This window comes from Hemiscyllium ocellatum, chromosome 44 (genome assembly GCF_020745735.1).
Source record: "Hemiscyllium ocellatum isolate sHemOce1 chromosome 44, sHemOce1.pat.X.cur, whole genome shotgun sequence".
Taxonomy (NCBI): Eukaryota; Metazoa; Chordata; class Chondrichthyes; order Orectolobiformes; family Hemiscylliidae; genus Hemiscyllium; species Hemiscyllium ocellatum.
This window is the reverse complement of record NC_083444.1, coordinates 6,127,161-6,140,101: the sequence shown is the minus strand read 5'-3', so window position 1 is coordinate 6,140,101 and position 12,941 is coordinate 6,127,161. Positions and strand designations below refer to the sequence as shown.

Here is a 12,941-nt window from a genome sequence, read left to right as displayed (position 1 = left end):
GTCTCTGGTACTGTGAGGCAGCGGTGCTAACCACTGTGCCACCGCGCCTCCCACACGTGTACAGGCCCTGAGTTTGATGGTGCTGAGTCCTGGAAAGTGGCAATAGAGAACAGCAGATCATTCAGTCCATTTTCTCTCCTGGCACTGGACAGGAATGATTGGCACTCCTTCCCCCCCCGCGCCCTGCACCATCTTCCAATTCAGTTGCTAATCCAATTCTCTCGAATTCGGTCTCCCTGTCTTCTCCACACTCAAGACGGTGCATTCCAAACCCCACATCACTGACAGAGCAAAGAAACCTTTCCCTGCACCCGCTATTGCCAATTCCTTTCAACTCTCTGGTTCTGATTTCCCCCCCTATCAATGTGGGGAGCGGTTTCTCTCCTCTCCCCTTTAGCCTAGTGATTCGAAACACCGTTACGAAACGTCTGGACAGAATACCTCAGACCCATTTACGGGGGGTGGTCCCTAAACCTGGGGGATCGCTGACACTGTGGGGAGCAGCGCACGGTCAGCGGAGGTCAGGTATCTGTGGAAAAACGCGTACCTTTTAAGCTTGCGATCAGACATGGCAGCTGCCCGTGCGCGATCAGGTTAATCCAGCATCGAGCACTCAACGTTCATCTTTCTCGCTGAGTGACTGCGGTTAGACCAATTCTCAAAGCAGCCTATAGCCGTTTGTATGTTCCTCTCGGATCGAGTCATTGAGATGTACAGCACAGAAACACACTCCTCGATCAAACAGGTCCGTGCCAACCAGATATCCTAAATTAATCTAGACCTATTTGCCAGCACTTGGTCCATTATCCCTCTAAGCCCTTCCTATTCATGAATTCATCCTTCTAAATGCTGTAATTGTACCAGCCTCCACCACTTCCTCTGGCAGCTCATTCCACACACGCACCACCCTCTGCCTGAAAAAGTTGCCCCTTAGGTCTCTTTTATATCTTTCCCCTCTTGCCTTAGACCTATGCTCCTCTAGTTCCTGGACTCCCCCACCCCAGGGAAAAGACTTTGTCAATTCACCCCATCCATTCCCTTCATGATTTTATAAACCCCTACAAGGTCACCCCTCAGCCTCTGACGCTCCAGGGAACATAACCACATCCTATTCAGAAACTGAAAACAGTTGAAGACTCGCCTGGAATCGAAATGTTAGCTTGCTCTCTGTCCACGGATGCTGCCTGAACTGCTGTGATCTCCAGTATTCTTTTAGAATTAGATTAGATTCTGTATAGTGTGGAAACAGGCCCTTCGGCCTAACATGTCCACACCAACCCTCCAAAGAATAACCCACCCAAACTAATGCCCCTAACAGTATGGGCAATTTAGCATGGCCAATTCACATAGAGTCATAGAGATATACAGCACGGAAACAGACCTTTGGAAAAGTTAACAGAATAACTTTGTAGCTAAGCCTGTAACTTAGCTCGCTGAGCTGGAGGTTAATTTTCGCAGTAGGTTAAAATCTTCGAGTAAAAAATGAGGTCTGCAGATGCTGGAGATCACAGCTGCAAATGTGTTGCTGGTCAAAGCACAGCAGGCCAGGCAGCATCTCAGGAATAGAGAATTCGACGTTTCGAGCATAAGCCCTTCATCAGGAATAAGAGAGAGAGAGCCAAGCAGGCTGAGATAAAAGGTAGGGAGGAGGGACTAGGGGGAGGGGCGATGGAGGTGGGATAGGTGGAAGGAGGTCAAGGTGAGGGTGATAGGCCGGAGTGGGGTGGGGGCGGAGAGGTCAGGAAGAGGATTGCAGGTTAGGAGGGCGGTGCTGAGTTGAGGGAACCGACTGAGACAAGGTGGGGGGAGGGGAAATGAGGAAGCTGGAGAAATCTGAATTCATACCTTGTGGTTGGAGGGTTCCCAGGCGGAAGATGAGGCGCTCCTCCTCCAGCCGTCGTGTAGTTGTGTTCTGCCGGTGGAGGAGTCCAAGGACCTGCATGTCCTCGGTGGAGTGGGAGGGGGAGTTAAAGTGTTGAGCCACGGGGTGATTGGGTTGGTTGGTTCGGGCGGCCCAGAGGTGTTCTCTGAAGCGTTCCGCAAGTAAGCGGCCTGTCTCACCAATATAGAGGAGGCCACATCGGGTGCAGCGGATGCAATAGATGATGTGTGTGGAGGTACAGGTGAACTTGTGGCGGATATGGAAGGATCCCTTGGGGCCTTGGAGGGAAGTGAGTGTGGAGGGTTAATTTTCAGATGTTTTGTCACCATGACGAGGTAACGTCACCAGTGAGTGAATCTCCGGTGAAGCCCTGGTGGTCTCTTAAGCTGTGTGATGTCATTCACACGGATGATCCCTGGAATGGTTGGTCTAACATACGAGGAACGGCTGAGGATCCTGGGATTGTATTCATTGGCGTTTAGAAGATTAAGGGGAGACTTAATAGAAACTTACAAGATAATACATGGCTTGGAAAGGGTGGACGCTAGGAAATGTTTTCCGTTAGGCGAGGAGACTAGGACCCGTGGACACAGCCTTAGAATTAGAGGGGGTAAAGTCAGAACAGAAATGCGGAGATATTTCTTCAGCCAGAGAGTGGTGGGCCTGTGGAATTCATTGCCGCAGAGTGCAGTGGAGGCGGGACGCTAAATGTCTTCAAGGCAGAGATTGATAAATTCTTGATGTCACGAGGAATTAAGGGGAGAATGCGGGTAAGTGGAGTTGAAATGCCCCATCAGCCATGATTGAATGGCGGAGTGGACTCGATGGGCCGAATGGCCTTACTTCCACTCCTATGTCTTATGGTCTTATTTCTGTTTGTTTTTTTACAAGAGAAGTAGATAGGGTCTAAATCGATGTGCTTATTGATGGAGTTCTGGTTAGAATGCCATGCCTCTAAGAATTCTCATTCATGTCTTTGTTTCGCCTGTCCTAGGATGTGTGTGTTGTCCTGGTGAAAGTGGTGTCCTTCTTTGTCAGTATAGTGGGTTGTGTCTGTTGTGGCCAGTTGGTGTTTGTGTCCCCTGCTGGCAAGTTTCTTATTTATTTGTCCAATTTAGTGTGTTTTTTTTACTGTTCTTGCGTGGCAATTTATAAATGATGTTAGTTTTGCTTGTAGTATCTAATAGATCCTTTAGGTTCATGAGTCGCTGTTTAAGTGTGTTGGTAGGTTTGTGGGCTGCCATGATGCATTGGGGTCTGATTTAATGACGAACCAGTAACTGTTCCAATAGAGTAACATCCCATAAATGCACCCTTGGCACTGGCAAATTCAGTCAAATAGATAGTCACACAGGCAATTCTCTAGTCCAGGAGGAAAACCATCAAGAGGAAACTCTGAGAGGGAGAGGGAGAGAAAGAGAGAGGAGCAGGGAGAGATGTGCTGCAGCTCCCAAACCTTCCAAGACCCCAGCAACTGCCACTGAAAAACTGAAGCTAAAATATCCAGGTTCTGGGAGAGCTTGACCCCACCCATTCAGGCTGCTTCTATTGTTCCAGCTTCTAAAAAACAAACTCCCAACGCCTCACAAGCTGTTTACTGGATTCAAGTAGACATCTCTGTCTTAAAACCTTTCTTCAAGAAAGAAGACAAAATAACCTCTTGAAGCCATAGTAGTTTCACACTGTGAAAGTAACAACAGCATCTCGAAGTTGATCTTTTTTCGATCAGTCTGTTCAGACACACCTCTGGAGCACCAAATGGACCTCGAACATAGGCCTCCTGGGCTGGAGACGAGGGACATTACTACCCCATGCCACAAGATGATCATCCAACTCAGTCCCCTATCCCAGCTTTCTCCCCTATACCCTTTAGCTCTGAGCGCTGTGTCAGCCCCCTTCTTGAAGTGTTTTGGTCTCACCCACTTTCTGTGGTAGAGAATTTTTATTTTAATTCATCCATGGGGTTTGGGGGTCCCGGGCCGGGCCCAGCATTTGTAGCCCTTTCCCCCATTGACCGGTGGGCTAAGGGTCAAATCACATTGGGTCAGGAGTTATGTGTAGGCCCGACCAGGTAAGGACGTCAGTGAACCAGATGGGGCTTTTCCAACAACTGATTCATGGTCATCCTTAGACTCTTAATTCCAGATTTTTTTACTGAATTCTACCATCTGCCCTGGCTGGATTTGAAACTGTGTCCCCCAGAACAATAAAATTTCCCACACTCTTCAGGTGAAGACATTTCTCCTCATCTCGGTCCCCACCCTCTCCCTGTTTCTGGACTCCCCTCAATCCGTCGGGAGCATCCTTTCTGCGTTTCCAGAAAGTAAAAACCGAGAGAGCTGTAGATGCTGTAAATCAGAGACAAAACCAGAAATCGCTGGAAAAGCTCAGCATTGTCTGGCTACGTCTGTGGAGAGAAATCAGAGTGAACGTTTCGGGTCAGGTTCCGAGGAAGGGTCACCGGACCCGAAACTTTAACTCTGTTCCCTCTCTCTCCACAGGCAACAAAACAAAATGGCCGAGCAGAGGCTGGTAGCTAAGTTCGGTACCGATGAGGAGGGCCTCAATCGGGACCTTGGGTTCATGTCACACCACAGGTGACCCCATTGCACTACATATTCTCTCTCTCTCTCTCTCTCATTCACACACACACAATCCTACAGACCCATAACACTCACGCCCGAAACGTCGATTCTCCTGCTCCTTGGATGCTGCCTGACCTGCTGCGCTTTTCCAGCGACACGTTTTCCAGCTCTGATCTCCAGCATCTGTAGTCCTCACTTTCTCCTCGAAGATTTTAACCTACTGCGAATCCTCTTGCAAGGATGCCTTCCTTGAAGAAGCTCTCTTCCTCCCTCTACAAGGATTTTAGTGAGTCCCTCTCTCGCTGCACACCCCCCCCAGGTCATCTCATTTCCAACGCCCCTCCCCCCTACCTTTTATCTTAGCCTGCTGGACACATTTTCCTCATTCCTGAAGAAGGGCTCATGCCCGAAACGTCGATTCTCCTGCTCCTTGGATGCTGCCTGACCTGCTGCGCTTTTCCAGCAACACATTTTCAGCTCTGATCTCCAGCATCTGCAGACCTCACTTTCTCCTCTCTCATACACATGCTCAAAGTCTCCTCTAACATTGGAGAGACAGGACGCCTTCTTGCGGATCATTTCAGAGACACCTGCCTCCACCAACCCCACAGCCTCCATGACTGTACACTTCAACTCCCACTCCCACTCCGTCAAGGATATGCAGGTCCTGGGCCTCCTCCTCCACCGCCAAACTGTTCCTACCCGATGCCTGGAGAAGGAACGCCTCATATTCCTGCAACCACACGGGATAAATGTGGGTTTCAGCAGCTTCCTCATTTCCCCTCCCCCCCACATTATCACAGTCCTAAGCCTCCAACTCGTCACCGCCCTCCGGGCCTGTCCATCACTGCCCCCTCTGACCTATCACCTTCTCCCTCACCTACCACTTCCCCAGCTACCTCCCCCCAACCCCACACCCCTCCCATTTAATTCTCAGCCCCAACCCACAAACCTTATTCCTGATGGAAGGCTTATGCCTGAAACGTCGATCCTCCTGCTCCTCGGATGCTGCCTGACCTGCTGTGCTTTTCCAGCAACACACTCTATACCTCTTTACACCCACACTCACACACATACACACATTCTCTCACAGACATTCAGATCCCCCCCCCCCCCCGACACACACACACATATAAATTTGTGGGTTGAATTTATATTGCAGAGTTACATTTTATTTTGCTCAAAGACTGCGTGAATCCATGTAAGATTCTGTAAATCCCTTTATCAGATTAGAATCAGTCTGACCATTGGGGCAGAGACAGCCTCACACAGGGAAGCTCACACCTTCAATACATTATCTGGGCCGACATGGCACCGACTGTTAAAGTTCACTTGAGAATGTTAATTTTAAGAAAGTTCTGGGAAAGAACTGAAACTCACATGGTCATTGTAAAAGATGAGAAATTTAACAAATAATCCAGGTCTCTTTCAATATATAATTTCAGTTACATCACACCTTAAACTTTTGCTGTGTTTTACAATCTTATTCTCCACAACCACCTGATGAAGGAGCGTCGCTCCGAAAGCTAGTGCTTCCAAATATAACTGTTGAACTTGTGAGAAACACTCACTGCAATAATTTCAGTCCGAGACAAGATCTGAATCAGTAGTGCCCTTTATTTCACACGTGCAAGTGGGTGTGATGTCCACAAGGCAGGGACAAAACACACTGAATTCAACAAATACTCGATATTTATATAATTTGGTTCCTACATATTTATTTCCCCCTCTGTTTACATCCTCCACTTCCCTAAGACCGGTACCCGTTACTCCTGTTTATCTCTTGTCTTATCCGGCCTTGTCTGTGACAAAATGCTTATTCCTGTTCTCACAAGGCCATTTGACCTCACCCTGCTGTGGGCACATCCTTGCCTTACCATTATCTACTCCCTCCATCTGTGCTGCCCCTCAGCATCTTATCACGAAGCCCTTTTCATTGGGGTTTGTTCCTGTGTTTCTGTAAAAGTGGGAAACAGATGTTTGTTCAAGGTTATTGAACGGAGAATTCACCACAAGGGTACACAGGAAAACAACACACACAGACCAAGTCCTAAACTATGAAAGTAACCACCCCAACACACACAAACGAAGCTGCATCAGGACACTATTCAAAAGAGCCACAACACACTGCAGTACACCAGAACTGCGAAAAGAGGAAGAGGAACACCTATACAAGGTATTCGCCAAAAACGGATACCCGCGCAACTTTATCAACAGATGCCTAAGAGATAGACCACGGAACGAGGACATGCCACAACCAAAAGGACTAGCCACACTACCATACAAAGGAGCGTTTCAGAACTGACAGCCAGACTACTGCGACCGTTAGGACTCATAACGGCACACAAGCCAACTTCCACACTCAGACAACAACTCACTAGAACAAAGGACCCAATAGCCAGCACGAGCCAAACTAACGTAGTTTACAAAATACCATGCAAGGACTGCACAAAACACTATATAGGACAAACAGGAAGACAGCTAACAATCCGTATACATGAACATCAACTAGTCACGAAACGACATGACCAGCTATCCCTAGTAGCCACACACTCAGACAACAAGCAACATGAATTCGACTGGGAAAACACTACCATCATAGGGCAAGCCAGACAGAGAACAGCCAGGGAATTCCTAGAGGCATGGCATTCATCCACAAACTCCATCAACAAACACATCGACCTGGACCCAATATACCAACCACTACAGCTGAAACTGACACCCGGAAGCGGCAAGGACAGACCACTATAAATACCGGAAGAAACATCAAAGAAGCGCTTCGCAGGAGGCTCCAGAGCACTGATGATGTCGCCTAGCCAGGGGACGAAACGTTTGCAACAAAAACTTCCAGCTCGGCGAACAGAACCACAACACAGATGTTTATACCTACTGTTTATACAGGCCTGGCCTCACAGCATCTTACCACTAAGCCTGTATTTTTTTAAACCATTGTTTTACAGTCCCGTTTCTTTCTTGCATACATTTTTAGCTAATATAAAAAAAATTATGCATTTCCTCCACATAGTTTCAATTCTTGTTGACTCAGCTCTTGACTGAAACAATTACACTCTGATGTGAGTTCATTCACCTTGTATCAGAAATTATAATTGCAGAAGTGACATTAATTTACCGATATCCCACAGACTATACTCTGGTGTGGTGGGATTTTTAATGTCTCTCTCACAGACCCTGCTGAACTTTTCCAGCAACTAGTTTTTGGCTGTTCCTGTGTCCCCCTGTTAACATTTTTAAAAAGGTTTTCTGCCCCCAACCCCATCCTGTCACCATTCTGGGGTTTCAGTGTTAGATTTGTGTCTCTGCACGGCTGGTAAATCAATCTGTGAAAAATTAATGCAATTCTTCCACTCAAACCCAAACTTTTGAAACAAAACACCCTGAAGTTTGGGCCATTGTCACTGGGCCGCGGTGGGGCGCTGCAACCTGATTATTTAACAGGGCGAGGTTTATTTCTTGGTTCAGCGCCCTCGGTCCCGGGGCTGAGTGAGGTGGTCGGGCAGATTTGTTTTGCAGCGCCATTTTGGAGCCGGAGCCGGAGGCTTGGGGCCTGCGCTTCAGGTCAGTCCGGGGAGGGGTCGGGGGTCAGGGGTCAGGGGTCTCACTGGGCATGGCCTTTGTTTCAGAGATTGGCTTCAGGCCTTTGGAGGAGGGAAGGGGGACATCAGGGAATAAACCCCACATTAACCCCAAAATAATCAGGGAATAAACCCCACATTAACCCCAAATTAACCCCATTAAACTGCATTAACCCCCAAAATAATCAGGGAATAAACCCCACATTAACCCCAAATTAACCCCATTAAACTGCATTAACCCCCAAAATAATCAGGGAATAAACCCCACATTAACCCCAAAATAATCAGGGAATAAACCCCACATTAACCCCAAATTAACCCCATTAAACTGCATTAACCCCCAAAATAAACCCCAAAATAATCAGGGAATAACCCCCAAAATAATCAGGGAATAAACCCCACATTAACCCCAAAATTAACCCCATTAAACTGCATTAACCCCCAAAATAAACCCCAAAATAATCAGGGAATAAACCCCAAATTAAACCCCAAATTAACCCCATTAAACTGCATTAACCCCCAAAATAAACCCCAAAATAATCAGGGAATAAACCCCAAATTAACCCCATTAAACTGCATTAACCCCCAAAATAAACCCCAAAATAATCAGGGAATAAACCCCACATTAACCCCCAAAATAATCAGGGAATAAACCCCAAAATAATCAGGGAATAAACCCCACATTAAATCCCAAATTAACCCCATTAAACTGCATTAACCCCCAAAATAATCAGGGAATAAACCCCACATTAAACCCAAAATAATCAGGGAATAAACCCCACATTAAACCCAAAATTAACCCCAAATTAACCCCATTAAACTGCATTAACCCCCAAAATAATCAGGGAATAAACCCCAAAATAATCAGGGAATAAACCCCACATTAACCCCCAAAATAAACCCCAAAATAATCAGGGAATAAACCCCAAATTAACCCCATTAAACTGCATTAACCCCCAAAATAATCAGGGAATAAACCCCAAAATAAACCCCAAATTAACCCCATTAAACTGCATTAACCCCCAAAATAATCAGGGAATAAACCCCAAAATAATCAGGGAATAAACCCCACATTAACCCCCAAAATAAACCCCAAAATAATCAGGGAATAAACCCCAAATTAACCCCATTAAACTGCATTAACCCCCAAAATAAACCCCAAAATAATCAGGGAATAAACCCCAAATTAACCCCATTAAACTGCATTAACCCCCAAAATAAACCCCAAAATAATCAGGGAATAAACCCCACATTAACCCCAAAATAAACCCCACATTAACCCCAAATTAAACCCCAAAATAAACCCCAAATTAAACTGCATTAATCCCCAAAATAACCCCCAAATTAAACTGGATTAACCCCAAAAAAAACCCCAAATTAATCTGCATTAAACCCCAAAGTAACCCCCAAATTAAACTGCATTAAACCCCAAATTAATCTGCATTAAACTCCAAAGTAACCCCCAAATTAAACTGCATTAAACCCCAAATTAATCTGCATTAAACTCCAAAGTAAACCCCAAATTAAACTGCATTAATCCCAAAATAAATCCCAAATTAAACTGGATTAACCCTCAAAATAATCAGGATTAACCCCCAAAATGAATCCCAAATTAAACTGGATTAAAGCCCAAAATAAACAGGACTAATCCTCAAAATAAACCCCAAAATAATTAGGATTAACCCCCAAAATAAACCCCAAATTAAATGGGATTTGGAAGGGTTTGGAGGGATATGGGCCACGTACTGGCAGGTGGGACTAGATTAGGTTAGGATATCTGGTCGGCATGGATGAGTTGGGCCGAGTGGTCTGTTTCTGTGCTGTTCATCTCTATGACTGTATGAATGAATGTAGGAGCAGACTGAAAGGGGCTGAGTGGCCTGCTGCTGTTCCTATTTCTTAAGGCCTTACTGATCACAGAGATTGCCGAAGGGTCTGTTTCCAGTGTGTGTGTGTGTGTGTGTGTGTGTGTGTGTGTGTGTGTGTGTGTGTGTGTGTGTGTGTGTGTGTGTGTGTGTGTGTGATTACATTTCTACGCGGTCTCAGGTTTCCACGGTAACACCAAAGGCTCGGTAAAGGCACGTGGTTCTGGTGGACACTTGGCTATCTAGAAAATTTGATCAATTCCGTCAGGCTCCTGGGGCCGGGCAGTAAAACGTTCGACATAACGTTCAAACGCGAAAGTGCTCGGCCTTTAGAGCGCTGAGTTTATTTTCGTTCCTTCCTGTCTTCCAGCCCCCGACTGGCATCGGACACAGGCCTGGTTCCTGAGGCCCCATCACCATGAGCACCGCGTCGACCATACGGACTCAGCCCCTCGGCGCCTTGACCATTCCAGGGGACCCGTACTCGGTGTTTGTGCTGAAGGAGGGCTACGCCTACACAGACGGTGACGGTAACACCAGAGCGGACGGCACAATAACGCTGCTGAAGGGGTGCCAGGTGGTTTTGGTGGACACCGGTAACCCCTGGGACAGGGACCACCTCCTGCAGAGCTTGGGGACCCACGGCCTGGAGCCTGAAGACGTCTCGCTGGTGGTCTGCACCCACGGCCACTCGGACCACGTCGGCAACCTCAACCTGTTCCCCGAGGCCACCATCGTGGTGTCTCACGACGTCTGCCGGCGAGGGGACGTCTACCTCAGCCAGGGGCTGGGCTCAGGCCTCCCGTACCGGGTGGACGACTGGGTGGAGGTGTTCCCCACGCCCGGGCACTGCGCCGGCGACGTGAGCGTCCTGGTGAGGGGCACGCGGGAGGGTGCGGTGGTGGTGGCTGGGGACCTGTTCGAGAGGGAGGGTGATGACGGGGCTTGGCAGCTCCTGAGTGAAGCCCCCGCGCTCCAGGCGGAGCACCGCGGGAGAGTGCTGGAGATGGCCAACGTCATCGTCCCAGGTCACGGGCCGCCCTTCCGGGTCATAAAGGACAGGTCAGCCTGCTCCACTGTGACCCCCACCAACACCAGCACCGGCTTCGGTTAACCCTTCACCTCCTGCAGCCCTGTACAGCCAATCACCTTCCTCATGGTCATCTCCCCCCTCAGCCAATCACCTTCCTCATGATCATCTCTCCCCCCCTCAGCCAATCACCTTCCTCATGGTCACCTCCGCCCCAGCCAATCACCTTCCTCATGGTCATCTCTCCCCTCAGCCAATCACCTTCCTCATGGTCATCTCCCCCTCAGCCAATCACCTTCCTCATGGTCATTTCTCCCCCCCCCCCCACAGCCAATCACCTTCTTCATGGTCATCCTTTCCCCCCTCCCCCTCCCCCCACCAGCCAATCACCTTCCTCATGCTCATTCCCCCACCCCCCCCAGCCAATCACCTTCCTCATGGTCATCTTTCCCCTCTACCCCCCCCCCCCTTCAGCCAATCACCTTCCTCATAGTCATATCTCCTCCTCCCCCCCTCAGCCAATCACCTTCCTCATGGTCATCTCCCCTTCAGCCAATCACCTTCCTCATGATCATCTTCATTTTCCCCCCTCAGCCAATCAGCTTCCTCATGGTCATCTCCCCTTCAGCCAATCACCTTCCTCATGATCATCTTCATTTTCCCCCCTCAGCCAATCACCTTCCTCATGGTCATTACCCCTCAGCCAATCACCTTCCTCATGATCATCTTCATTTTCCCCCCTCAGCCAATCACCTTCCTCATGGTCATCTCCCCCCCCCCCCAGCCAATCACCTTCCTCATGGTCATTTTCCCCCTCAGCCAATCACCTTCCTCATGGTCATCTCCTCCCCCCCCACCCCCCCCCCCCCCTCAGCCAATCACCTTCCTCATGGTCACCTCCTCCTCCCCCCCCTCAGCCAATCACCTTCCTCATGGTTATCTCTCCCCCCACCCCACCCCGGGCCTAATCACGCTCGGCATGGTTACGCCTCCCCCTCCCTCAGCCAATCACCTTTCTCACGGTCACCCCTTCCCCTCCCCCCCCATGAGCCAATCACCCTCCTCAGGGTCGCCCCTCCCCCCATGAGCCAATGCCATCTCTCAGTTGCCCCTTGGTCAGGTAGTTGTGGGTTTGATCTTTGAGTGGTCCTGTGCAGGCTGGATGGGGGCTGTGTGCTAACTCTAACCTGTCCACTATCAACTAAACGTGTTCATGGAACCATTGGTAAAGCTGCTTAGAAATTAACTTGAAGAAGGGCTCATGCCCGAAACGTCGACTCTCCTGCTCCTTGGATGCTGCCTGACCTGCTGCGCTTTTCCAGCGACACATTTTCAGCTCTGATCTCCAGCATCTGCAGACCTCACTTTCTCCTAGTGATTAACCTGCCAACCAGGATCTGGAGCTGTCCCCTGGTAATCCCACATGAATGCATTCACGTGGCACAAGTGGTTAATGGAGTCATTGGAGATGATGGAGCTACAAGAGGCACTGTCTTTCAGCTGGTCCATTAAATGGGCGTTTTTCAGTGGGCGTTCTGTCTAAGAGTCTGGATTTGTGGGTGTGTGTGTGTTTGGGGGGAGTGGTGTGTGTAGGGGGATAATAACCGGGGTGGGAGGGGACTATAACCGGGGTGGGAGGGGGATTATAACCGGGGTGGGAGGGGACTATAACCAGGGTGGGAGGGGTTTATAACCGGGGTGGGAGGGGACTATAACCGGGGTGGGAGGGGATTATAACCGGGGTGGGAGGGGGATTATAACCGGGGTGGGAGGGGACTATAACCGGGGTGGGAGGGGGATTATAACCGGGGTGGGAGGGGACTATAACCGGGGTGGGAGGGGGATTATAACCGGGGTGGGAGGGGGACTATAACCGGGGTGGGAGGGGAATATAACCGGGGTGGGAGGGGGATTATAACCGGGGTGGGAGGGGGACTATAACCGGGGTGGGAGGGGATTATAACCGGGGTGGGAGGGGGACTATAA

At 49.0% G+C, this 12,941-nt stretch overlaps 1 protein-coding gene across 1 annotated transcript; it reads left to right on the top strand.

Moving 5' to 3' along the window:
- Positions 1-7,979: 7,979 nt before the first annotated feature.
- mblac1 (metallo-beta-lactamase domain containing 1) lies at positions 7,980-12,507 on the top strand. The gene is made up of 2 exons (XM_060854637.1): positions 7,980-8,043; positions 10,296-12,507. Exon 2 carries the CDS (start codon positions 10,344-10,346, stop codon positions 11,037-11,039), a length of 696 nt encoding a protein of 231 aa, XP_060710620.1. The 5' UTR covers positions 7,980-8,043; positions 10,296-10,343; the 3' UTR covers positions 11,040-12,507.
- The last annotated feature ends 434 nt before the right edge of the window (positions 12,508-12,941 follow it).

Excerpts from the sequence above, each read along its gene's own strand:
- mblac1 (XM_060854637.1), top strand. The coding sequence starts at position 10,344 with ATGAGCACCGCGTCGACCATACGGACTCAGCCCCTCGGCGCCTTGACC.